Below are 27685 nucleotides of genomic sequence, written 5' to 3' on the forward strand. Positions count from 1 at the left end.
GGGCACAGAAATAGAATAATAAACCAGGTAATTAATCGTTCCAAGCATTTGTTGGGTAAGAGAGATTTGTTGGGTCGATCTATGATCGCTAGCTTTTACTTCAAACTTTAAAGCGTCGGTAGTGTGTTATGTGTAGCTACTGCGGGACCTTCAGATTTATTACTCAGTTTCCCGGTTTAAGCTCTGATAACAGGTAAAATAAGGCTATGGGTGATACGTGTCTAAATGGAATATGAAAAAGCATTCTGGGAAATATAAATAGCAAAAACAACAAATTTCATATTTTTAATGATAAAGAAATATAAACTAAGTGTAACTGTGTCTCGTCAAATAAAACGTGAATACAACAAAATGCGTCGTATGGATAAGAATAAAGTACCTACATGGTGTCAAGGGTCTTTTTACAATTTCAATGTTTTTTTCTCATGATACGATCATTTTGTGCTGACGGATAAAATGATGATTGATTGGACACTCTATAAAATTATGAACATGACTCACCGACGACTCATCATCTTCGTATTTCAGCAAAATTCATTTTGTAGTTTCCCTATATTATCCGAGTCGCTGTATCTCACTGCATCAGATTATATTCCGATAAAACATGTCCTGTAATTCGTCCTTTTATTTTTGTAAAAATGGAATAAGTCTGACTTAAATTAAGGTCGCTAAATACATAGATTATAGTTAGTAGTTATTGATATTTCTCCGGGGCGCTGGAAGTAAAAATAATTACCAACGCCACAAGTGATCAACGGTTTATAGATCTAAAGAAAATAATTAGTTATAAATTATAATCATTTTTCGATACTCCCGTAGTGTGTGTACCCGGTGAGGGTTAGGCCATAATTTTATTCCGATTTTTAGTTCTATTACGAGTTCAGGGACTGTCTGTGTTTGCCAAGTGAGTATACCCCGTCCATAGGTTACAGTCCCTTTACACAACTTGATGTAAAGTAGGCGAACTAAATTAGTTACCTCCATATTGGTATACACACTTCTGGAGCGACCATTTTTCACTTTTCTAATTATTATTCATACCCTAAAAAGGCACCAAAAAAGCAACTACTTACCTGTAAAGTCTAGTATTTTTTGAAATACTATAATATTTTATGTCGAGCGTTTCAGCGTCAATTTATCACACCCAGGCGTAGGCAGGGATTTGAAGCCGAGGCCAATATTGTGAATACGCGATGACAACATCCCGGTAATAGGGCACAACATTCTTACCAACCACGAAGATGTGGACGCGGACTTCATCAGTTATTGATTTGCATGAGAAATTCAAATAGACGATCTCCCTTATTTTTTTATCTTCTCGATAGTTAATTGCATCACAACTTGGTATGATACACAATCGAGAGACCATGATTTACCACGTGAATAAGCATCGGCTTCCTTCTCATTGAACAAATATCGAAAATCTTATCTTGTGCTGTACGTACACGACAGCCACGGGAATCGTAAAGCAACAGCATGGTCTGGAAATGCCTTTATGACGTCATAGAATTTTATGACGCCATTGTTACATTATATTGTTATTTCGTCATTGGCAGTTGGCTTGCCAGTTCACGTTTATTTAATTTTTGGATTAATAAAACAAACAAAATTTAAACAAAAGACAAATAACAAACCTCCAATAAATTTCTTTCGATTGATCAATTTCTGCATCAAAATGCTACCACGTGCTTTCGCGAGCGCCAGAGTAAGGTGAATCCCCTTTCCAAAACTTAGTCTGAAATGACATAATGAGATGATAGGATAGGATTTCATATTTATCCCGGGGGAGAGGAAAGCCGATAAGACGTCTTAATCATATGGCGAACCACAGCCTCTCGTCCGGTTATCAGTTCAGGTCGGGTATGGGATTAGTTAGCCAGGTGTTTGTTTTTGGAAGCATGGACTTGATAGGCTATAACTTAACATGAGATAGCTTATTTGGATAACGAAGGCTGTTTTCAGAATTATTATGGCTGTATGAGTAGGCTCACCATATAAGTTATCTAAAACAAAAAACCAGGACAGTGCGAATTGATCAAATCTTTGTTCGATTTCAAGACGTGGGGACAGATTGTCAAAATCGGAACTTCACGGCCAAACCGAGACATATCAGTATTATGGTATGGTAAGCCTATGTATTAGTATTGGCCTGTATGGGAGGATGAAGATAATCAGAAAGATGGCAATAGTGATCAAATTTCATCAATCGCAGAACTTAGTAGAGCTATTGTACTATGTTAGAGACAGCGCCGTACCTAACTAGGAGTCTAGGGTGGTATAGCCAGTCTGTGTACGATTTAATTCAAACCGCTATAAAACAAAAACCAATATTTTTAACCCGTTAGTTTTTTCACCGTAAGTGCATTGGCATTTATTCTACACGGTAAACCTCAAATCAACTTTCTACGACCAGGGGTTAAAGCTATACAAACCATCAAAGTACAACACTCGGAAGACGTATTTGCGACCAAACGACCAGTGTGCAACCACGAATTTCAAGCCTTGAACATCGTTTCTGCTGCGTCGAGACTAGGGCATACGTAGCCATGCGGGAAGAAATTGAGATATATATTTTGAGAACACAGTCATTTCGAACAAAACTCGTCAAATTATATACAAAGTACCGCATCACAGCAATCAAACAGACAAAAACACAGTGGTCGCAAATTGGTCGACAAAAATATTATTGACGTATTGGAAATGCACACTCCCCTATTCCTCCTCCTTTAAATGTAAAAACGCGAAAATTGAAAGATGGTTAAAAATAACACAACTCTACCCCCTTTTCAAGTTTCATCTTTTTATCTCTTATATTTGTATGGATTTTCAAGTTTTTTTTATAGGACAATGGGTAGTTGGCGACGTGAAAAAATGGTCAGTTTTTTTTCTTCGGTCGGGTTTTCGGTCATAACTTTTTTGTTTGTGGCCGCATTTTAGTGTAATTTTGCAGAGCTATGAGGGACAAGTGGATGATAACGCATGAAAAATATCGTAACACATGAAAATATAACAGTAAATCGTAAATCATCCGATTCATTTTGTCTAGACCATGAAATCAATCTGACCAATGACAGGCGACGTGATAAGTAAATTACGGTAATCATTATAGTGCTCTCTCACAGTGATATACCTAATTCAGTAAGTTATAATCATGTAAGTAACTTGACCGAATGCGCCTCGTGTATATGATTTCCATGGCACCTTTGATTACCCGGGTTTGCATGCTCGTATCTTTTGGGGGGGTTATTATGTATGCAAGGATTGCTGGATTCCTCGCCGATGTTCACCAAACAACTGGTTGGTTACAAGTTACAACTTCCTCCACCGTCAAGTCCATGCATCTGCCGACAAATAATTGGCTAACTAATCTCATACCAGCATACCCGATATGGACTGGTAACCGGACGAGAGGCCGTGATTCATCATATGTGGTCTCGTGTAGTTTTGTACCTAACGTACTTCTAGTGGGCGTAGCATAACAATTTTTGATATGTCAATCGTAACCCCCATCTGTGTTGACGTAATTTTTGGATGGTGTAGTCAGGAGGGATTGATACGTGAAAAAAATGTCATGCTACGCCCACTAGAAGTATGTTAGGTACGAAACTACATGAGACCCATCATATGATTATACTGTCTTATCAGTTTTTCGTTCCTGTGGGATAAGTTTAAAAATCCTATCTTATATAGCAAGTATAGTAGCCTGAAATAATTCCTAATGTAAAAGTTATTCTGAATTTAACAATGCTATATACTTGCTTCTAAGTAATCTTTTTATCATATATAATCCATCCATTATGACAACAACTGTGAATGTGCCAGACTTCGAGAATCTTCCAGACGTTAAGTTGCATCACCTGCCTTGCAATATTAAAACAAATGATGCCGCCAACATTTCAACGTTTTTTCAACCAACAATGAAAGAGACAAATGGAAAAGAAGGTTTGAATTGTTTTATGTATGATTGTAACTTTGCAACTTGTAAATTAGGCTCTGCAAGAGGAATACGATTGCCAATGCCCCTCCAAATGCCATCCGTTAGTTCGCAACTTCAAATCTCATGGGGGTATAGGGGTAAATATGTACCAGTGGATTACTGGACTCCTCGCTGGCCTAGATGATTTATATATCAACTGGTTGTTTACAGCTTGACCATGAGTTTATAAACAAACCTCGTCTAAAGAAATCAAACTGACAACACAGTCAATATTTAAAAAAAAATTATTTCTACAGTATGGCCGAAGAAGACATTCAATTTGTTAGTATTTACTACAATAAATAATTTGATATTTATCCGATTAGTTGCAGAATAAAATATTTGTCATTGTGATGCAAGATATTTAAACCACTCGAAAATATTTTGAAATTGATTTTCTATGGTTGGAATCTGGAATGTATTCAAATATCCAATTTAAGTAGTACATAAACAAAAACAATCTGAAATTTTTTTATTTCCATCGAATTGATTGAAATTTAATTGTGAATTTATTTTAGTTCGCTCTGCAACATTCCGAGGTCGACCTCTTGATGGTGAGGTGATGGCGCCTCCTGATGGATATGTTGGTGTTGTAATACGAGAAAAGCGAAAGCCTTTTTCTGAAGATGAGGTAATGTTTTTAGTGGAAGTAAAATAGTGTTTATATTTGTTATGTGGAAAGAGTCAAAAAGATGGCTTGATCATAGAACTGGATTTTCATATTTATCTTAGGGAAGAGTAAAACGGATAAGACTGCTTAGTCATCCATAGGATTGGATTTCTCTACTTATTGAGTGAAAGAAAAGTCTGAAAATACATCTCTGATTCCAGTGAAAACACGCCTGACTACTCCACAGCCAGGAGGAATTTTGTGCATCGAACCCCCCACCTTTTAAAATTTTAAACCATCTTGGTCTAAAATCTTTTGAAAACCCACGTTTTTCAGACCCATTAGCTGTTAGAAATTTCAGCGATTAGACTCCCCCCCCCCCCTTTTAAATTCCTGTCCACAGCCCATCTGGTTTTATGCAAATCATTCCATTTAGATAACTCAAGTCACTTGTCAATAACTCAAACTTCTCCGAGATTGGTTTTCACTATTTGAGTTCTATTTCTTTTATAATTTGTGTTTTTTCTTATGGACTCTGCGATAATAAACGAATTATAGTAGTTGTATAACCTCTTGGTGTGTCAAAATATAACACCATTTGAAAGATATTTGGGTTGTGTAAATCATCCTCACTTAATTTTCTTCCGCTAAAGACATGTTTAACTTTTTTAAGGATCGGACTCTCGACGTTGTCGGAAAATTTGACTCATTCACAAAATGGCATTTGGATTCGAAATACACAAGCGATTCAACGATCGATAAAGCTGTCTCAGTATGGCCTGCAATTGCCAAAGGGGTGAGAAGAGTAATTATTATAGTAGAAATGACTGATATCCTTGTGCAGGGTTCTTCAATTTGTGGTTCACATACCCCCAAGGTCCTGAGATCTCCAGGAGTATTTGGATGGTTGTTGATTTTTCCTGTGTTTATAGATTTCAAAATCTTTGAAGGGGAAATGTTTTCCGGTTTCAAACATTGCGTCAATTTTTTTCCTGATCTCACATTGTTTTGATGCACCAAGCTATGAAATTGAGAAAAAAATCAATTTTTTTTGACCAGAGCACAAATATATTTAAAGTTTGATGTACTAATATATAGTCCAGTATTGCCTGTTGATCTGTGTTTTGCATGAATATATCAAAATCCCATGTCATTTTCTATGATATTGAACTCTAAACAAGGGATGTGTGGGAGCTTGAGTATCTGGAACTCGTCAACTATTGCCGTACTCAAATGGTTCGCCATTTGAGCCGTATTATTTACTATCCTATCCCTAAATATGGAAACTCTTATCTTAATGTAGGCTTTCTGATTATATTATTATCTCATACTTCAGATTCACTCCCCGATTGAGCCACAGAGTTCAAAGGTCAAGTTAGAAGTCAAGGGTCAATGAAGATTTGAATTCGGTTTTTGTCGACAGAACCATGACGACAGTATCATTTCTCGAAAATGACTCGGTCAAGTGTTAAAAAACCTACATTTTATATGTTGACAGTCGCAAGTACTGAGTGAAGTTAAGATGGTGGTCACTGGAGCGTGATTTGGCAGCAATAACTGTCGCAAATTAAGATGGCATGATTCTGACCAGCCTCATTGTTTTATAGGAGTGTTTTCCATTGATAAAATTCTTCAAGAGTTTGTTTTGTAAAGGCTCAAGGTGCCAAATCAAATACCAGGGTTGTATCCAGGGATGTCCTAATCCAGGGGTTCTCAAACTTTTGGACAGTTACAAAATTAGCTGGGTCAGAATTTTAATAAACTAATAGCTGGGGGAGCGTTTTCTCACGAAGCCGATGAGTACTTTGAAAACATATGATTTAGGGCTTTATTATTTTGTCTCATAATTTACGAAGCGTCACTCCAACCAAGATGAGAACAGCCAGTAATATGTAAGGAGCTCCTATTTTTGAAAATATTTGAATCTTTCTGACACTGACCACGCAATTTATTACTCCCTGTGGGATGTTCGTTTTAAACATGTAACACATAGTTGCCCTTTTGCTATATATACAGGGTGTTAAAAAAATTAGGGTGAATTTTCTGTCAGGGCTTTGTTAAAAAAATAACTGTTTGAAAGGCGTCTGCTGTAAAATGTTTAAATGGCATTTTACCTTAATTCAATGCTGTTAGAATGTGTCAGTCAATAAATGTTTTAAGTAGCATTTCATCTTAACTTCTGTCAATTTTGCGTTACTTTTTAACACCCTTTATCAGCTGCAGTAAATCAGCGTCAAGGTGTGGGTTGTTGAAATCCTATTTCCTAATCTGATTGGTTGCCAAGGGGGACGACTTAGAGTTTTATGAAGGTTATCGATGCCCACGACCTGTTTGCACATATATTAAGACAGTCATTTGATCTGAAACCGCGAGTCCAGACGGGTCGCTAGAACTTTGGCAGGAACAGCTCTGATGTTAAATTTCGAAAGAAAATTGGAATAAGACCCAGTCTTATTTTCGGGGAAACACGGTAAGCAGTCGGGTTATTCGTCTTGGTGTTGTTTTGAATGCCCCACTCTACATAGAAGTGAATTACTCCCAGTGGATAGAAGTGAATTACTCCCAGTCGTATCAACTCTTTGACATTTGTTGGATTGCCAGAATGCAGTCCTTGAAAATATTACTTTCTCCACGAACGACATAACAATCATTTATTTAAAATTAAAGTAACATACTTTCCAGTGCGATCACTTTGTTTCTGTTTCTCGTAATATTCATTTGAATTTTATACTGAGTTGAAAAATAAAGTTATGTCTAATAATATTGTTTGTTTGCGTGGGGTCATTGTGCAATGCCGAAGAAGGTCTTTAAAGCTCCTGACTCACCTGTATACACTAGGTACAAGCTTTGGCTACAACAACCTCTTATTAATACACGCAAACATGGTAAGGGGATACGAAGTGGAAAAATAAATTTATCGTATGTCTATTAATATTGTTTGTTTGTATGGGATCATCAGGCAGTTCCAAAAAAGTTCATCAAAGCCCCTGACTCGTCTGTGCACGCTAGGTACGAACTTTGGCTACAACAGATTCGCGTATTTACACACGAACATGGAAAGGAGATAATTATTCTTATCTGATCCTGATGATATTAATTCGTCGGTAATTCAATACCTCAGAAATACAAAAAAAATGGGATCTTTTGTTCAAAGCCCCCTCCAAAAAAACACTTCTGTCAACACTCAAGATAAGTGAATTAGTAATTATCTAATTAGGGTCAGGAACGCAATCTGCAAATTTTCAAATATAGTAAATTAGTAATTATCTAATTAGGGTTAGTAGTGCAATCTGCAAATATTAATTAACACTAATTAGATGATTACTAATTTGTTTTCGCAAATCTCACATTTTTTGCATTAGTGGTTGTGGCTCTGTATAGAAGATCAGAAATTGTTGAGAGCTACATGGTATTTTAAGCAAAACTCTTCTGCGCTCCCGAAGTATGTGCACCAAGATGGCGGACACCGGAACGTAGTATGTGTACCAGGTTAGGACATAATTTTATTCCAATTTCCCTCATTTTAGTTCTATTACGAGTTCAGGAACTAGCCAAGTGACTCTTGTAGTATTTGTATCTGAAATGATGGCCTAACCATAACCTGGTCCATACACATACTAAATGATAGATTCTTCTAGAATCCATCAAGGAGAGTAATTTCCTACCAGTTACTCCAGAAGCATGTTCTTTTAAAGACTATAATCTTAAACCTCTCGGTATTATAGGTTCTGGGAAACCATGATAACTAAATCCTGGGCTAGGGAAATGAGCTAACTGCCATTCTTAAAAGTCAACCCACTCTTGCAAATTTCATCCCACAGTGCACAAACAACACAAAATACCTTTTTATATTTTTATTTGTGGTAAATATGAACTTGAGCGCAATAAAACCAAAAGCATAATACGAAGGCAACGTAAACAGAGGAACAACCCTTACCTGGTTGAGAATAGAAAAAAGAATAGATAAGTTCACAAAAGAATAATTGGGGGGGGGGGTAAACACTCCACGCTGCTCCCAGTTCATGAGTCATAAGATACGAGTCGAGGGGGCAATTAACCAATTTATCAGGTTGAGTCACGAATGGTCTGAGTTTTGAGTTGTGTTTCACTGGCGGTTAGTAACGCATGGGAAAATTCATTCATTTCATTAAGATGTTTGGAGTCACTTTGAGTCTATTATAATTGGTGATTCGTTAATGTCACATTTTTACTGTGACTTCACCTCTTATGTCACAATTTTATTGTGACATCACCTCTTGTATTTCTATTGTGACGCGATCTCACAATTGCAGAAACAAATATTCCCTATAAATGCTTGAGTGGAATAACGACAAATAAAATGTGGGCTGGACCTATTTTATAAAGCAGGATCATTCAAAACTCAAATTTTAATTCCTGGTGGTCACGAAAAAATCTAGTCGTGCCAAGTGAGTCGTGTTGGACATTGTATAAGGGATGTAGACTTGTTGCTATAAGACATTTTTACAAACCCAAGAAAACAATTGACACAAAATTAGCATTGATAAAGTCTAGAAAAATTTAAACAAATAAATATAATAGCCCAACATGAAACACTCATTTTTAAATACTGATTATTTGAGAATGTTTGATACAGTAGTTTCAAACGAAGGCGATTTTAAACAATTCAAAAGCGATTGTTTCGGGCAATGGTTGATAAGCAACACAATTTTTGCAACAATTTTAATTAAAACGTTCAATTCCAATAACTTTACAAGAAATAATATGGTTTGAGAGTGAAGCAATACAGAAATATTTTTTCAAACAAGGGTAAAACAACAAGGCTGTGAGGTCCATTTCAATTATTGTGTCACAGAGTGTTAGTCCTCATGAAGACAATTTCAAATCATTTTGTTTGTATTCAAAGCGAATTGGGGCAAGGTAACACGATTTTTTGCAACAATTTCAAAGAAACTTTGTGTTCAATAACTGTGTAAGGAATTATATTTGTCCCAAGACAACAAGGCCGTAGGACCCATTTCAACAAGTATATCACAAAGTGTTGGTCTTCAGAAAGACCATTTTAAACTATTTTCAAGTATTCAAAGATATTGTGGCAATGGTTGCTAGGCAACACAATTTGTGCAGCAATTTTGAAATCATCAATATGTTCACTTTGTGTTCAATAACTGTATAAGGAATTATATCTGTCCCATGACAACAAGACTGTAAGTACATTTCAATTATTGTGTCACAAAGTGTTATATATACAATTTTGAAACAATCAATATGCCTACTTCGTTTTCAGTAACTGTATAAGGAATTATATTTGTCCCAAGACGACAGTTGCCAACTTTTCCGAAACTCAGTACAGTCCAAACTAAACAATAGGTATTCAAAACGATTGGGGCAATGGTTACAGAGTAACACAATTTTTTGCAACAGTTTTGAAATATTCAATATGCCTACTTCTTGTTTAATACCTGTATACCGAATTATATTCGTCCCAAGACGACAGTTGCCAACTTTTCCGAAACTCAGTACAGTCCAAACTAAACAATAGGTATTCAAAACGATTGGGGCAATGGTTACCAAGTAACACAATTTTTTGCAACAATTTTGAAATAGATAATATGCCTACTTCTTGTTTAATAACTGTATACAGAATTATATTCGTCCCAAGACGACAGTTGCCAACTTTTCCGAAACTCAGTACAGTCCCAACTAAACAATAGGTATTCAAAACGATTGGGGCAATGGTTACCAAGTAACATAATTTTTTGCAACAATTTTGAAATAGTCAATATGCCTACTTCTTGTTTAATACCTGTATACCGAATTATATTCGTCCCAAGACAACAGTCGCCAACTTTCCGAAACATAGTAAAGATCCGCAAAGCCTGTTTAGGAACAGTAGAGAACTAAGCCAATAGTTTTACACAGGGTTCTGTAGAGTCAGTTGTAATAGGTTCAGTCAGTCAATCAGTTGTAACAAGAAAAGATATTTTTGCAACAATTAGGTAAAATAATCAATGTCTGCTACTATAGCAAGAATCAAGAAATAGGATGAAACACGCAAAGTTCGGAAAAAAAAAATGTGCTTCACGTAGCATATTTAGAAACAGGTATGTGGGAGGCACTTGTATCATTAACTGCGAAAAATTTAGAAACTATTGGTTCATTAGGTGAAAGCAATTGTTGTCCTAGCAATTCAGTTATAAACTATCAATCAACTTTTGTCCAATACAAGTATGGGCATTCTGAATACCTGATGATTCGAATTTGATTTTTGAATCAAATCGAATCTCGGATAATTGTAGGATATTCGATTTTATGTGACTGTTTTATTTTGATGGTTCCTCCAGGCACAAAAATACTGAAACAAGTAATCCATCACTAAGACAGTTCGGAGTGTTCACACATGTAAGAGACATGTTTCATCAATAACTCACTAAGAAAAGAGTCATGTCAAAATTGAAAATAAAAAAAATTGAGGAATCTACCCGGATTTTTAGCGCCAAATAAAAAACAAGATGGCGCATTTTGAATTTTTTTTGACTGAGCCGATTCAAATGATTTGCCATTGGAAATGCCCAGCCCTAGTCCAATACAGGGGAACGAATGCCCCTTGTGATTTAAAACATGAAAAACTAACTTAAAACGCAGAAAATTTCAATTTCATGAGAACAGTCCAATTTGGATCATACCATAAAAAATGGGTAAACAGGGATGGTTCCTATCAAAATTCAATGCAAATCAATTATGATAAGTTATAAATTGGGAATTGTGGATAATTTGAATTTGGTCGTCCCAAAAAATATTGAAAAGAACAAATTGGCGAGCCTGCTGGAAGATGCCAATGTTCATACTTTGTCAAACTAAGATTATTGATTTAATAGATAATAAGAGATAACATTTTAAGCAGTTTTTTTTATGAAATATCAAATTTACAGAGATATTTGGGAGATAAATGGGTTAGTTTACAGAAATAACTGTATATCATATAATCAATCTTTGCGTAGATAAGAGATAACAGTTTGAATAAATAAGAGATAAAATTGTGAGCAGTTTTTCATGAAATAATCAACCTTGTCTGAAAAGGGTATATGGGATAGTTTGCCCCACTGATAAGATAAGAGATTGAATAGATAAGATAAATGTTCCATCAGTCATTTTAGAATAATCAGATTACAGATAAAATAAGAAATAATTTGTTGACATTTTTGACAAAAAAAGGTAATAAAATTTTTGCAATGCTGAAAAAAAGCGAAGAAAAATACTTACCCGACATGTCAGGTTTTGCATATTTTTTTCTGATTTTTCAATTTTTTTTTTTTCTTAATAAATTTTGGTAATAGTACCAGTTGTGGGGAAGCTTTTTATATCGTGTGGTTTTTCAATTTTCCAGTATTTGAGCATATCTAAAAATTTATTTTCCAAAAATTTGGGTCGCATGGATAAAGGTTGGAAGTCCTGTGTATAGATTGACAGTCCCCCATACGGTTCATAAAATTCGGTTGAAGTTTTTGCGTGAAAGAACTGCTTTGGATATTCGAAGCTACAATATAATCAACCTTTCTGTCCATGGAAAAATGCTGAGTGATATGCCTTCATACAAAAAATAAAACTTCAGTCAAATAAAGAAGAGAATTACAATGGAGTCAAGGTAAAAAAAAAAATTTCCACGTTAAAAGCGCCTCCCCCCCATACAATTGTCACCAAAATGCAGGCACAGAAATAAAAGGCAGTATACAGATAGTTCAGTGGAAACCATATTGCTTTTTTTTCGAGTCGAGGGGGGGTAGTAGAACTGCCCCTCATGGCATATCCACCAATAGCATATACTTTGAACAATTTGTCCAGCCACCATAAATAGTAGCATAGTCATCATCTTGGGTTTCTGTTGTTATTTACAAAACTGTCATTTTTCTTCGCCGATGTGTTTTTTGTTGGAAAAACAACTTTAGTGGTTGCAAAGGTCTTCGATTGCCTGAAATCTTTGCGTCCTCCCTAGAAAATTAAATTTTTATAATTAGTAATTGTGTCGGTTTAATATCCTCATTAGTAGTCACTGCAAAGAAGGCGCAGTGCTCCAGAAGTATGTGTACCAATATGGAGGTAACTAATAGTTTCGCCTATTTTAAATCAAGTTGTGTAATGGGAATGAAACCTATGGTATATTCACTCGGCTAACACAGACAGTCCCCGAACTCGTAATAGAACTAAAATAAGGAAAATCAGAATTAAATTATGGCCTAACCCTAACCTAGTACACTACCATTTTATTCTAGTATTCACCTGATAGTGTTGTCTTCCATGATAGTCCTGCTGCTCAGATTTCCTCTCTGTCTTCGGACTTTGTTGGTGATGCAATCTCTGAAAGTTTGGACGTTGTTGGTTGGCGCCACCTAAAATGATTCATGAATATTGAACAAACTCACAATTTCAAGAAAGTGTACCATCAATATTTGTTACTCCTAATCTAGTTTTCGTAACTGATGCTGGGGCATAAGTTTACATTCTACAAACCATAATTTTAAAGCTCAAAAGAAATTTGACGTTTTAAAAGATTAAATTTAGTTACCTGAGAATTGATTTGGAGGCACCTAAAATAACCCATAAATATCAGACAAACTCATATCAAGAAAGTGTACCATGAATATTTTTTAATCCCAATTCATCGAAATTAGCAGTTCTTTTTGAACTGATGCTTAAGCTTACATTCTACAACTGTAATTTCACAGGACAGGAGAAATTTGTCGTTTTTAAAATATTAAATTAAGTTAACTAAGAATTCTTGATAACATTGAAATGAAATCACTGTTACAATATGAGCAACTACTTTTGAAAGCACCTCATGGTATTTCGTCGTTCACCTGACGGTTAACATAAACATGGGTGTAGCAAGGAGGGTGGAAGATGGGAACCACACTTTTGAAATTTGAAAAACGAGCATTTTTCTGTATCATATATAACAATTTTTCATAAGTTGAAACAAATTTTATACCCTCATGACTCCTGAAAACCAATTTGTTTGCATGCACCCTATAGTTTTGTTATGGAATTTTGATTTTATCAGAACTCAAGTTTGGAGAATGAATTTGGTGCCATCTGTAACAGACCTACAATCCTCTTATTTCCGTGGGCTGTTTTTATCCAGATTCAAGATTTATTTGATGGTCGCTAGAAAAACAGAAAATTTGCCAAACAGCTGTTCATTTTTAAAAAGAATAACTTTTACAATTTTCATGAAGGCATATGTTATATAGATATAAAAAAAGAGAAATCAAATAGAACCTTGAAAGGTATCAACTTAAAACAACCCAGAACCTAAAATGAATGAAAAGTTTTGAAAAAAAAGAGTAAGCACGAATTTTATTCATGATTTCAGTTGACCTGCTTTTCTAGCGACAACCCTGTATTTCGTATTTCATTATGCTATTTTTTAATTCATCACTGCACCTACCTTTATTAGTAGCAGAATGAGGTTTTTCAGTTGTTTTTAAATTCAATGCCTTTTCCTGTTTATTTTTGACGTTGCCATGGTTACTTGCATTGTTTTGATTCAAATTTTCACTGGAATCTGACGAGATGTTCTCTACGTTCCTCGTTTTTAATTGTTTGTGGTTTTTGAGGACCGGGGCGGAGTGGGAGGGCCGGATCGTTGATGATTGGTTCACTGACGGAACTTTGGGGGTTCGTGTCGGGGTCCCATTGGCCCCAGCTGGGTTGTCTTTTGTGCGTTCAGAACCGTCAATGTCCTGTGGAATAAAGAAATAAAGTTTCACATAAAATTAAATAAATTACAATGAGATTTAAGTATGATGGCAGGGGAAATTTTCATCAATCATCAGAAATTAATTTTAAAAAGGAGATTCGTGAGGGGAATCCTTGGGGAAAAAAAGTTGATAAGATGGTATATATCAGGCTATTGAGATGAAGTTTCTATCAACCGCTATCTACTGGCATCCCCGTCATAGGGATGAGCCTATATAGCCTCATAGCATGTCAGTAGGTTGGATCGCGACCGCTTCCAATTTCCGCGACTCTTGTTCACATTCAAAATGCTTAACAGTTCAAAATACGCAAGCGTGCCACTTCTCTGATCCTATGTTATAATCGTGAGATTTGTGTTTCCACTAGTTTTAATAAATGTGTTTTAAATCTAAGGTCTAAAAAAGTACAATAGTATAGTAAATTGGTGAACACTTTGCAACTCCTAAAATCTGTTGCACGACCCACTGTGGCAGCTCCAGTCCGTGTGTCTGAAACTGATGACTGGATAACTAATCCTATACCCGACCTGGACTGGTATCCCGAACGAGAGACCATGGTTCGACATATAAATAGGCCGTTGTGTTGGCTTTCCTCTTCTCGGGAAAAAAGAGGAAAACACAAATAACTCACCGATTCTATTGATGAAACTTCAGACGAGGAAATTGGAGACGACTCAATGGACGGATCAACGGAGGCAGGAACAACGTCTGAACCTGGGAAATGGAAGATTATTTTCAAATTTGATTGAATTCGGGGTGAATTAGAATCATAAAAACCAGGGTGAATTTTCACGACGTATAAACAGCATGTTGTCACAGGTTATGATGACACACTTGATCAGTTATCCAGAACAAAGTGTTATCTATTATATTTCGCATCACATTCAGAAATGAAAATATGATAAAATATATGGAATCTTGAGTCTTGCTGCACACTAACACAAATATATTTCCGTGACGTTTCGTCTGACCAAGGTCAGACTTCTCCAGACATACATGGTTCGAAGAAGTCTGACCTTGGTCAGACGAAACGTTACAGAAATATATTTGTGTTAGTGTGCAGCAAGACTCTTGAATCACTTAAGATAGTTATCTTTACTCTTGCTACAGCATCCTCGCAATATACACATGCGGATCCGCCGGCACAAAACCATAGAAGAAGGATAAGTAGTTAGTCTCGCAGAAACCAAATCATTAGCACAAATATATGAAAGTTTCAATCCAATGGACCAGTAAAGGGGTGGGATAAATCAAGTTTGGTTTGTAAATTCCTCAACTAAAATGGATTTAAAATGAATTAGACTCACCGCTGCTGCAACCAGAAGAACTCAGTGATGGACTCTGTATATTGGATGGACCTGGTTGAAAAGAGAGAGCATTGAAGCGTGAAGTATGAAGAACAAGGGCTCAAAATTTGCAAGATTATTGATAACTGGTCAGGCGTGGAATATGATTTACAGGGCCAAATTTAAAATTGATCTGATGGACATGGCTGATCAAGGGAGAGATTAGTGAAGCATGGAATAAATAGTACAGGGTTCAAATTAGTAAAATTTTTGTGAATTAGTGAGACATGAAATACACAAAGTACAGAGATCAAAATGAGAATTAATTACCACTTCAATGGGGCTGATTGATATGTAGTTGAGATCGTTGTGGATTAATGAAGCATGAAATACAAAGTACAGAGTCCAAAATTAGAACTAATTTGATGGGTCAGGTGACATTAAGTAGAGATTGTTATGTCCTGATGTGGCGGTGTGGCGCATGATGCTAAGCGCCACACCATGCTAGGTGCCACCTTGATTAAGTCATCTTATCGCATTTCTCCCCCTGGGATAAATATATAAAATCCTATCTTGATGAGGTGTTAGAACTACAGGGCTCAAATTGAGAAGTTTGACATTGAACATTTCTCAACCAAGTGTATAAAAATACAGATCTTGAAATGATCACTTACTTCTTGCAATATTGTTACTCCAAGTTTTCTTGATCTCCTGACGATATTCGATAACTTCATCAGTAACTTTCAAAATACGACTCAGGGTGCTGAAATGAAATGAAAGATATTGAAGTTATTTGCTCAAAGCGAAGGCAATATCTCAGAAGCATGAAAAAAACTCATCTCTGAGCAAATTTACAGACTACAATTATAAATATAGAATTATGTTGGTACATTACACACACTTACTCAGAACTAAAAAATATGCAGCACTCTCACACAAAAGTACAGGAAACTGTCTGATCTGAGTGATCACTGAAGTGGTGCTGAGACTATTAAACTGGAGGCCCTAAATCCCTAAAAGGGCAGGCGCCACAGAGTAGTTTGAGAAGGGCCACAATGCTGGACGCAAAACTGATTTTACTTTACACAGGGTGTTTTCAGTTTGTTGAGCATGAATTGTTTGATCATAATGAGATGCGATTTGGCGATTTGGAAATATACCAATCATAATAACGCTGTGAATATCGCTGGAATGATAAACAGGACAGGCATGACTGCTAAAAGCCTCCGGAAGGAGGCAACAAGCCATAAATAGCTATGCTTTAGACCAGGGCTACTCAACAGGCGGACCGTTGTCCGAATCCGAACTTTCGAGTATTTGATTTTGGATCATTACCCCCTCTTTTGAAGTTTCCTTTTATAAAATGACTTTTATAGTTTTGAATATATATATGAAAAGAACTATAACACCATAATAAACAATCTTGATTAACTAATAATCAATAACAGGTCAAGGAAGTGCGTGTTTAAGGATGCCGAAATATATTTTCTGGAAAGACCGGACCCAAATAATTTTGAAGTTTTATATGCGGATCTTCGGTAAAAATAGTTGAGTGGCCCTGCTTTAAACTTATGATGATGTGTTACACATTAGCAGATCCCGACAACAAATGTCTCTCACCTGTACATACAGTGCTTTGGATAATCCCTGGCCAGTACCGCTGTGTTAAGGACTCGGTACGCGTATTCGAATGCCTGTTTCACTTGCATCGCTCCATATGACCCTCGTCCAAGGTCATTGCCTAAAGGGAAAGGAAGTTACATAAAAAAAATATGAATGTCGAGAATATCTATTTTATTCAAGATGATAGGGTGAAACAAAACATCTTCGAGAACATCCAGATAAATACTTCACATTTACTTTACAACTAGCAAACAATTAAATCCTCCAAACCTACCTGGAGTCAAAGGGTCCTCTATGCATAAGATTGAAGGAGTTGAACCATTTTCCATTTGTTTGCGAATCTGAATAAATCAAGATAACATTGCTCAGATAAATGTCAAATGAAGTATTAGAATCATCCGAAATTGTCATACTCCTATGCTAAGTAATAAGTTGTGTGACAAGAAAAATTACAGCAATAAATACTCTGCTTATAATTGGCTGTACGTTTTGAGCCTTGCATTTACTGAATTACTAAAATTACTAGTGATATAGAAGTGAGCTTGCTTTCATTTGTATACCCATTTCAAACTCTGCTTCTATTAATCAAATGGTTTATTAAGTTAACAACCAGACTTTCAGTTCATTTTGGAATCTGATTGTATTAATCTTATGTTTCAATGATCACAAAGTTAGGGCTATCAAATTCGAATCATTTCTATCTCTGTATTTTAATAATCTCATGGTTCACCGATCACAATCCAAAACCCACCTCATCCTTTCTGACATAAGATCCGCCATTTTTAACCCTGATCCCAGTATTCATGAAATTGAAAAACCTTCCATAGAGCTCGAAAAATTCGATCAATAGGACGCCAAGATTCGCATTCTTATAACGAGCGTCTTCCCGAGGGTGCATCTAGTGGTAGAATAGAAATTGTTAATAAATTGATCATTTCCAAAATGTGTGCATCGTAAACCAATGTAAACACTCTCAATCCCAACACCTCATCCAGTGTGTAATAAATTGAGTAGGCAATGCTCGACCCACAGGTTCTCAGCCAGCTGGCCATGGGCCACTGCTAGGTCACAGAAACATTGTCATATGGTCCGCGTCCACAATCCCTACCAAATTTTTGAAAATTGCAATATTTGATAATAAATTCAGTTGAATTAGATGGTGATAGCCAGTGTTCCCTCTAAGGTGTGCGTGTGTGTGCGCGCACACAGCTTTCAGAGGCTGCGCACACGAATAGATTTACTGCGCACAGACGTATTTCGATGTAATGTAACAATGTTCTCGGTTGGCAGGTTGAGAAAGTTTGTTGTTGGCCACTTATAACCCGGTTAGAACGCCAAAATTTCTTCATTGGTTTTTGCACAAATATTAGTCCTTTCCAAAAAAGTGTGAACACATCAAAATTTCTGCGCACACATACTATAAAAAATTAGAGGGAACATTGGTGGTAGCACAATGATTGATAATGCTGCTTTTTGCTACAGGGTGGCAATTTTCATTCTATTTATCGAAGTGAAATTATTTGTTTTTGCAGAGAGACTTCTTTGTTTTCTTGTAGTTTCTCTCTTATATGAAAAACTTGATGGGCCACAAAATTTTTGTGCAACGAAAATGGGCCATGAAAGAATAAAACGCCGGCTTAACCATGAGGATTCTGTCTTTCCAAATACTGTGAGTAAGTGAGTGAAAATGTGTGCAAAGCCTTTTTAATATTGCAGTGTTAAAGCACCTGTATATACTCGCTGAGAGTTATTCCAGTCAAAAAAAGTATTAGACCCTACAGATTAGTGCAGTGGTTCCCAACTGGGGGTGCGAGGCCCACCAAGAAAGTTCCAGAGCCATTGAAGGGGGGCCACCATGCCGGGCGTAAAACTGATTTTCCCTTTACGGGTTATCTTCCTAGTTCCATTGCTTGATAAAGTTATTTCACAAGACGTTTTCACTTTGTTGGGCATGAATTGTTTGAACATAATGGGATTATGAATCCACCAATCATAATAACACTATAAATACCACTGGAATGATAAACAGGGGGGCATGAGTGCTGAAAGCCTCCAGATGTCCATCCAAAGTAAGGTTCATGGAAAGAGTTTTAACAGAACAGTTGCAAGTGACCACTTACCAATGATCGAGAGCCCTAAACTGAAAAATGAAAAAGAACTTTTTTTTTTGAAAAGAAATGACTTTCCTTCACATCTCAGTGACCGCACGTAACACATGAGCAAATTCTGAGCAAAAAATTTGGTGCTTCAGTGGGGGGGGGTACCAGTATGGAGGTTAATAATTTTGTTTGCCTACTTTACATCAAGTTGTGTAAAGGGATTCACTTGGATAACACAGACAGTCTCCGAACTCGTAATAGAACTAAAAGGAGGGAAATTGGAATAAAATTATGGCCCAACCTTAACCGGTACACACGCTACAAGAGGCCCTCAAATTGAGCAAAAAAATTAAAGAAACACAAACCTGTAGGAAACTAACGCAGAGTAGAATCAGTGAATATGAGCTGATACCGCCGGTCCATACTTCGTTCAAATCTCGTTGCAGAAGAAATTGTTTTAAAACGAAAACTAACTTTGGAAGAGTTGGATATTGGAAGATGTAATCCTGTGAAAGAAAGGGTTCGGCATAAGGAGCAGATATTAGAAAAACATGGCCAACACCAAATAATCTATTATTCCTAATACATTATGAAGTAATGTACTTGTGTACATGAATATATGTAACAAGAGAGCTGTGCTCAAATATATAGACACGTTAACCAGAGCGAAGCAGTATTTACCTTTGACGCCATCGGCACCCACAGAAAATTCCGAGTTTCGCGTAGAAATAATTTACAGAATCAAACCGGACAGCCAGTGTTCCCATGGATAAAATAATACAGCGAAATTTTAGACGAAATATCAGATTTCATGCAAAATTCAGAAATAAATAAAAGTAATAAATAGCTTTCTGGCAAAAAAATCAATCTTTACTCACTGAAAATTTCAAAGCAATAGGTCAAAGAACACAGGAAACCATGCCAAAATATTGTATTACCAACATACATTTACTATCGATAATGAATATTTTGAAAATATTCAATAATTAGATTTGACATCTCTGGTAAATACGTTATCGGCTGTCAGCTTCCAATAGGCATTAAAAAAACGCTATCCCCACATCTTCAATAACACTATACATGTTCTTATGGGTAATAAGCAACTATAATAGGACATGGCCTGGCAACGAGGCGAGAGGCAATGTTTTACCATATGATTAGGCCATCTTTTCAACTTTACTCCGCCCACAATAAATATGAAAAGCCAATCTTATGTACCTTTATCAATCGAACGCTCCTGACACCGGCCTCCATATTGAAACTGATATCGACCTTGACGTCTGTCTCGAGGTGACGAAGTTTAACAATCGGAACCTGGAATGAGAAAAATAATAGTGAATTGAGAGATATTTTCAAACTAGCAGTGCCTGCTGTAGTCTGATGTGAGCGCTCCATAAGTATGTGTACTAATATGGAGGTAACTAATTTTGTTTGTTTAATTACATCAAGTTGTGTAAAGGGACTGAAACATATGGGCAGGGGGTATATTCACTTGACTAACACAGACAGTCCCTGAACTCGTAATTGAACTAAAATAAAGAAAGTCTGAATAAAATAAGGATAAAAATAAGCAAGAGTAAAGACGACTATCCTAAGAAATTCAAGAGTCTTGCTACACAATAACGGAACTTTATTTCAGTAACCTTTTGTCTGACCAAAGTCAGATTCCTCAGACAAATAAAATTAATGAGGACAAAAAATCATAGGTTGTCAAAGTGCTCCATACAGAGCCCCAGGGCTCCGTGAGAAAGACCTAAAGACTCCACAAGACATTAGTTAATCTTTTAAAATACCGATTCGGCTAATTTTGTAACTGCCCAAAGAAGCAATAACGATATTTATAAAAATTGACAAGCAGCAAATACATCTGAATCGTTAAATAATGTAATTTTAATTTACTCTAGGACATTAAATGATATGTAACAATGTGTTTTTTGTTTTAATTTTATAAATTTATTGCGGGTTTCGTAAATAACAATCACAGGATCCATAACATCCTTTTTCCCGGGTTCCATAACACCAAAAGTTTGAGAACCCATGGTTTGAATCCCATAGAATAGCCATTTCCAAGCTTATCCCAGTATTCCCAACTATCTTGCTACTACTAGCCTGTCTAGAGCTTTGGTCGGAGAAAAGAAATAAAATGGCCTCATAAAATAAAATCTCGAAATCAAAAGAAATTACTTACAGCAGCTCGGTCCAATACTTTAATTGAGCTTTCCTCAGCAATACGTTTCTGCACGAGTTGTTTCTGAAGAGTCCACAATGGCAATTCTTCCCATTCACCAAACACTACCATGTCTATATCACTGAGAAAAGTAAGTGAGCAAAGCTTAAATTATTGGTTTTCAACCAGGGGTGGGCAAATTACAGCCCGCGGGCCAGATCTGGCACACTGAAGTGTTTCATCCGGCATACTTGTGTCTGCTGGAATTACGACTATAGTTTTTATGTATATTATTGCCGTTAAAAAATATTGATGAAAATAACGTCATAATGACCTCGATTGTTACATTGTGCTTCTGGTTATTTTATAAACGATGGCCCAGCTGTCGGACTAGCTGTTGTAAATAAACTGCTTTTATTCATAGTTCATATTAAGTTTTGAGTCTCTCCGGCCCAGTAACCAAGTCTATTATCTGTAACTGGCCCCCTCGGAAAAGTAAGCACAAAGAAAATATAGGCTAATATTTCAAACCATTGTTCTACAACACTCTAGGGTTCTGCTAGTACAGTATAGTAGATTCCACAAGTTTCCGTTCAAATCCGAGTCTATATTATTATATGTATATTGCCTAAATATAATCAAATGCCCATTAGGTTTGCCTCTATTCTAGTTAGACGAAGCAATACAAAAATAACAAGCCATAACAATAACAACCCAAGCATTACAAAAATACATTTCTGTTAGCGTACATCAGTTAGTGAATTGCATATGGTCATGTTTATTCCTACTACAGCATCCTTACATTATACGTCTCCACTAGCGCAAAGGCATAGAAGAATGATTGGGAATTATTCCCATGTAACCTCTACTGGTAATTATTAAACCCGCTGCACTTCAAAAGTATTCAGTTTCGTAAGTTTTAGGTTTGCTTCTGAATGTTTATTTAGAGTTTAAATAATTCAGACAATGGAAATAAGAGAGCATTGCTTGAATATATGAACATGAAGATAGTAATAATATTGGCCACTGTTGACGAAGAACCTAGGGAAACTTGTTGTAAATCCGAGCCAATTCAAAAACTTGCCAAGTTGCCAAGCTAAGGGATTGGGTTATATATGTATAACTCTGATCGCACCAAAGGGGCTGCTTATACGCGCTCAAGATAACAATGTGCACGGTCACACTCGAAGCAGCGCTTGATACACTATGACATTGACAGCGATAACAGTCTGTGATTGGTTGTTATACACATGACTGTTTACGTGTTTACTCTCTGCCAGGATTTTGAGACACTTCTCACCGTTATTATTGATAAGAAGAAAACAACAATAATGGTTATCATTTTAATTCTCTCCTGCAACTATTTGCTGTGCGTACGACGTGTTACGATTTGTAGGGTCGGCTTATATGCCAATTTTATAAATGCATCGTTTCAGGGCCAGTATTATGAGGTCAGGCTATATGCAAGATCAGCTTAAATGCGAGGATATACAATAATTGTAATATTCTTATGTTCCTAGTCTTACCTCGTAGGCAGATACAGTCCAGTCTTAAATGATCCAAACACATCAACTTTCGCTAAAGGCCAGAGTTCTAAGACAATTTCCTCCACTTCTCTGATAACATGTTCTCTCATCCTCTGTTCCTCGTCAGTAGGTTTCATGTACTGGTGGAATTCCTCAATCTCCTCGTGGAGTCTGGAAAAAAGAATTTTATCAGTGAGAAATAGAGCTCTCATTGAGTCTGTACCAGTTTTGGAGGCTCAAGTCGCTGTCTCAACTTGAATGTGTTGAGTCGCATAAATCAAGGTTTCACGAACTTTCACATTTGGGCCGCGGACCCGTTTGTGAAGTTGTCTTTTGACCCACCCCCATCCTATGCCGTATCAATTTCTGTGCCTAACCAATGAGGAAGGATAATGTTTTCTTCGACGAAATGAAAGTCTGAATCAATACATATTAGCTAGCATTGAATGCTGGAACCAATTTGATATTATTATGATCTATTCGTATATGTTTCTGGCTTATTTCATATCGTTGCGAACCCCTGCGCAATCATCATAAACCTCCAATGGTCTGCAGATCCCAGTTTGAGGAAACGAATAAAATGACTTGGACATGTACTCAGCTAACCACCTGTGAGATTCAACTCAAAGTTTTGTTTCCGGAGTAACCATAGAGCTCATACAAAAGCATCGTAATAAATGACAATAGAAAACTCACCCAACAACACCACTGGTGTACGACCTCTGTTTCCACGGCATTCCGCCACGATTGATAATCTCTCTCGAGTAATTCATACCGTACGTCGACGCTGGATTTTCCCGACGTTTTTTACCCCCATGTGGAGCGTAATTTCTCCCTCTTTGACCCATGTTAGGATTTTTCGGATTTTTTCTACCCCCATTCCTTCCCGGGGCTTCATTTTCCGAAAATGGAATGTAATCTGGTTGTCTTCCTCCCACCATATTGAAGCTGTTATGTAAAAGAAAATAGAAATCGAGAAAGTTATGAAAAGGAAAAATGACCAAGACAAAAAAGGTTGAAATATTATGGAGAATCTTCTTCCTAACTTTGATTAAAAAAAGGGATTAAAACCACCTATTTATTTTAAATTTTTTCCTATAACAACTAGTTCGAAATTCGAGCACTTGCAATTTTGTTTTGAACCCTTGATTAGTTTGTGTATCGGTTATCATATCAGTATGCATCTTTGTCATTACCACCTTGTTTAAAAAAATGCTGATTTCTAATGTTAGTAGGTGTCATGCCTGTAGACGTCAGGGTCATAGCGCAGGGATGAGCAAAAAAAATCGCCAAACAAAGTGTTCCATCTGGCCCACTTGTGTCTGCTAAAATTGCGACTGTAGATTTTATGGGTATGAATTTCCATTGGAAATATAGATGAAAATAACTTCATAATGTCCCCGGTTGTTACATTGTTCTTTCTTATTATTATATAAATGTTAGCCTAGCTGTTGTAAACCAACTTTTCAATCTTTTTTATATTGAGTTTTGAGTCTCCGCCCAGTCACCAAGTCTATTATATGTAACAAGCCAACTCAGAAAAGTCTTAGCCTGCCCCTGCCGTAAAGCGTTAGACATAGCTATGTTGAAGTTATAGATACCAAATTCAACCTCTATCTCAACCACATCAGGCAGGCAACCACCCAAAGTGTGATAAAGAGGGTAATCAATGTCTAGTCAGAAAGATTCTAATCCTCTCCAAAAAATAACTTTTTACACTAACATGGATGTTGTCCAGAGCGTAGATTGAAGGTTATAAGGCCTATAGTAAACTGCATGGATTGCTGATATTTTGGAAACATCAGTACTTTGCATGTCAGTGAGTGCGATAAAATGCCATGTTCAGAGAATCAGTTATTCGATGAAACAATCTTTTTCAGCAGACAAAGTTAAACTCACCATGAATTGAAATTAGGTCCACAATTATTTATCACAGATAGAGGATGGCAGTTTGTTGGTTCAACAGTCAAGCACTTTAATCCCTGGAAAACAGGAAGAAATTTACATAAAAGAGGAAAGGATGGGTTTCCATATTTAAACCGGAGAGGGGAAAGCAGTTAGCCAGATCAATAGATGAAGCATCGTGCTGACAGTTAGGATAGCTCTTGCCATTGCTTACCATACTGCACATAACTAGTGAATTCGTCAATACATAATACGTCCTTTCAACAAAGTACAAAATTTCAAATGAGGTGACTTTACTTAAAGAACTCATATACAAAATTAACATACTTATAGAAAAATGGTTAAATTTAGCACGGGGCCCAGGGCAGCTGCATAGGTTGCAGTGGCAAGAGACCGGCCCTTGTCCGAGGGGTTCATGGTTTGGAGCCGAGCGTAAACCTTAAATATTTAAAAATACCAATCTCTTTTCACAGAATAGCAAATATTAGTAGTAAATATTTGTTAGTTTTCGCTAGATTCAGATCTAACTTCTTCAGACAAAATCTCGATCAAGCCATCCTCGTGGCGACGCCTAAACTTGCAGTTCTATTAACCACAATATCCACTAAATCAGGGCTTACCAAACTGGGGCTGCAACCCCGAAGGCGGACGGCATTGAACTTTAAGGGATGGCAAACCGTACACCAATTTCATACAAAGTACTATATTTATTGTACTTTTTTAGACTTTTGATTCAGAACACAATTATTAAAACTAGTGCAAAACATAAATCTCACAATGTCCAGAGAATACATAAGATCGGAGAAAAGGCACGGTGCATATTTCGAACTTTTAAGCATTTTAAATGTCAAAAGGGGTCGCGGAAAATTTAAAATATTGGAAAGTCCTGCACTAAATAATCACCTGCACGGTTTTCCACAATGTCATCCAAAGATCGGTCGCTGGTCCAAGTTGCTCAGGTTGAATCCAGGATATCCGAGGATCCATAGAACTTCAAAATATGTCGACCGTTAACGAAATACGAGCGAGTGAAGATATGAAGGAATTAGATAAAGAAGATAAAAGTTTGGTCCTATTTGTTGGAATACTTGAAATTTACTAAGATTGGGAATAGGTTGTGATAAAATAGTACAGTTACATAAAATCTGGAAAGAATATTAAAAATGAAACTGTAAATTCTTCTTGTTCTTGTTAAACAAATAGCCTATACTATTGAACAATTCAAACTGTACGAAAGCCAGTGTGCTATTTGCCCGAATCACAAGGTAATGATGCATTAATAAAGCTGTAAAGGTTGAACAAATGACAGAAAAAGAGTTTTCATGCTTAGTATGAATAAAGGGATCACTGCTCTATAACTATCTTTAATACTCTTTCAAATCATTCTTTTAACTTTCCTGCATTTCCAAAATCAAAGTCATTGAAGATATGTCTGTATGTTAACCCATATGTCAGTATGTCCTTTATTGAACATCACTCATTCTAGAATTTATATGATACCGGTACGGTACCATACCGGTACCAGTATTCAGATATTCCAAACTTGTTAGAATGTTTTCAGGATAGCAGGATAGTAAAGTCATTATATTCATTATAAGTCAATATATTCCAGTATTCTGGCTATTCCTGTTAGACTTGTCCTGACCTCATTATAAGTCTACTAATCCCAACAATCTGACAACATTTCCGGTACTGCTGTACTGGGAGCTCGGCAAGAGTGCCAACCGTCATATTCAATATTACTGATTGTATTATATTGCTGCTGCACAGCTAATTCAGTAATTACTGAATTATATGATCTTTTTCCCTTCAGAAACACTGGAACATGAAAATTCTATCCTCAAAACGGAAAACGCTTATAACTTAAGTTCATTTCAACTCCATAATCAGCACAGCAGACGATAAAACAATTGATAAAAAGCACTCTTAACGCGTTTTCAAATCATAATACTTACCGCAATAGGTACTGTAAAAGAAAACAGAACACTTCACTTACTACGGTATACTGGTACCTGTCACCACAAAACAATTAGATCAATTAACCACACGAGCTATCAATGAAAACGATTAAATCATTCTGACATTACTTAAAGCTATTAGACTAACACGAACGCCTAATTTCCTTTAGTGTTAACCTATCCCTGCCTGCATAATATCTAAATTTAGCTCAAGCGTCGTCATATTGCACGCACGGCTGCGTTGAAGTGTTTTTCAAATCGCTACTTCAATATGACCGCCGGCAATGAAGGCTGTAAGCCGTAAAAAGTAGTGTTAACTGCGATATTTGAGCAAAAGATTGTTTTTGACACATGGAAAGCTCTTTAAAGGTATTTTTGTGTTTTTTAGCGGTCTTGTGTAGCAAAACGAATCAAAAATTCCAAAATAACCGCACCATTCTACTTGAAACATGTACTCCAGTTTTGAGTGTTGAGTGCAAACTCAACAGCAATTTAACGCAGATTAAGGACGCTGAAACAAAAGTAAACAGCGGTTGTGCTTATCATTTTATCGGCTTTCATCTACCTCAAGATAGATACGAAAGTTTTAACTGATAGCTGTACTAAAGGAAGCCTTAAGTCTTATCGTGATTCCTTTACTCAAAAATAAATAGTTCCATTCTAAAAGCACAAAGCGATACCGAAACAACGGCAATAATCTTAAAGCTGATAACGCATCGATGCTTTATTATAATACGATAAACAACGTAGACTGGATCTCATAATATAAGAGCGTTTTACAACATAACTTCGTAATTTTCC

At 36.4% G+C, this 27685-nt stretch overlaps 2 protein-coding genes across 2 annotated transcripts; one reads left to right on the plus strand and one right to left on the minus strand.

The window, feature by feature from the left end:
* Positions 1 to 3688: 3688 nt before the first annotated feature.
* Positions 3689 to 7347, plus strand: LOC120332378 (ribonuclease H2 subunit C-like). The gene is made up of 4 exons (XM_039399612.2): positions 3689 to 3942; positions 4495 to 4607; positions 5260 to 5382; positions 5923 to 7347. The coding sequence occupies exons 1-4, from the start codon at positions 3798 to 3800 to the stop codon at positions 5980 to 5982; spliced, it is 441 nt and encodes a 146-aa protein (XP_039255546.2). The 5' UTR covers positions 3689 to 3797; the 3' UTR covers positions 5983 to 7347.
* A 1078-nt stretch (positions 7348 to 8425) lies between these two features.
* Positions 8426 to 26083, minus strand: LOC120332273 (terminal nucleotidyltransferase 4B-like). The gene is made up of 16 exons (XM_039399482.2): positions 25830 to 26083; positions 24921 to 25003; positions 23718 to 23969; positions 23022 to 23192; positions 21517 to 21637; positions 20547 to 20642; positions 19694 to 19834; positions 17981 to 18127; positions 17504 to 17570; positions 17227 to 17347; positions 16281 to 16369; positions 15628 to 15678; positions 14952 to 15034; positions 14011 to 14305; positions 12843 to 12952; positions 8426 to 12554 (listed from the first exon to the last, which is right to left on the minus strand). The coding sequence occupies exons 1-16, from the start codon at positions 25911 to 25913 to the stop codon at positions 12432 to 12434; spliced, it is 2034 nt and encodes a 677-aa protein (XP_039255416.2). The 5' UTR covers positions 25914 to 26083; the 3' UTR covers positions 8426 to 12431.
* Between the last annotated feature and the right edge of the window lie 1602 nt (positions 26084 to 27685).

The sequence above is a fragment of the Styela clava genome, chromosome 13, assembly GCF_964204865.1.
Source record: "Styela clava chromosome 13, kaStyClav1.hap1.2, whole genome shotgun sequence".
NCBI classification, from domain to species: Eukaryota; Metazoa; Chordata; class Ascidiacea; order Stolidobranchia; family Styelidae; genus Styela; species Styela clava.

Bases quoted from the DNA above. Each gene is read 5' to 3' on its own strand.
- LOC120332378 (XM_039399612.2), top strand. From the start codon at position 3,798: ATGACAACAACTGTGAATGTGCCAGACTTCGAGAATCTTCCAGACGTT. The intron at 3,943-4,494 runs GTTTGAATTGTT...AATTTATTTTAG, and splicing joins AGAGACAAATGGAAAAGAAG to TTCGCTCTGCAACATTCCGA. The intron at 5,383-5,922 runs GTGAGAAGAGTA...CTCATACTTCAG, and splicing joins GGCCTGCAATTGCCAAAGGG to ATTCACTCCCCGATTGAGCC.
- LOC120332273 (XM_039399482.2), bottom strand. From the start codon at position 25,913: ATGGATCCTCGGATATCCTGGATTCAACCTGAGCAACTTGGACCAGCG. The intron at 18,128-19,693 runs GTTTGTGTTTCT...TTCTACCACTAG, and splicing joins TCTGCGTTAGTTTCCTACAG to ATGCACCCTCGGGAAGACGC. The intron at 12,555-12,842 runs GTGAATACTAGA...TTAATTTTCTAG, and splicing joins ATGGAAGACAACACTATCAG to GGAGGACGCAAAGATTTCAG.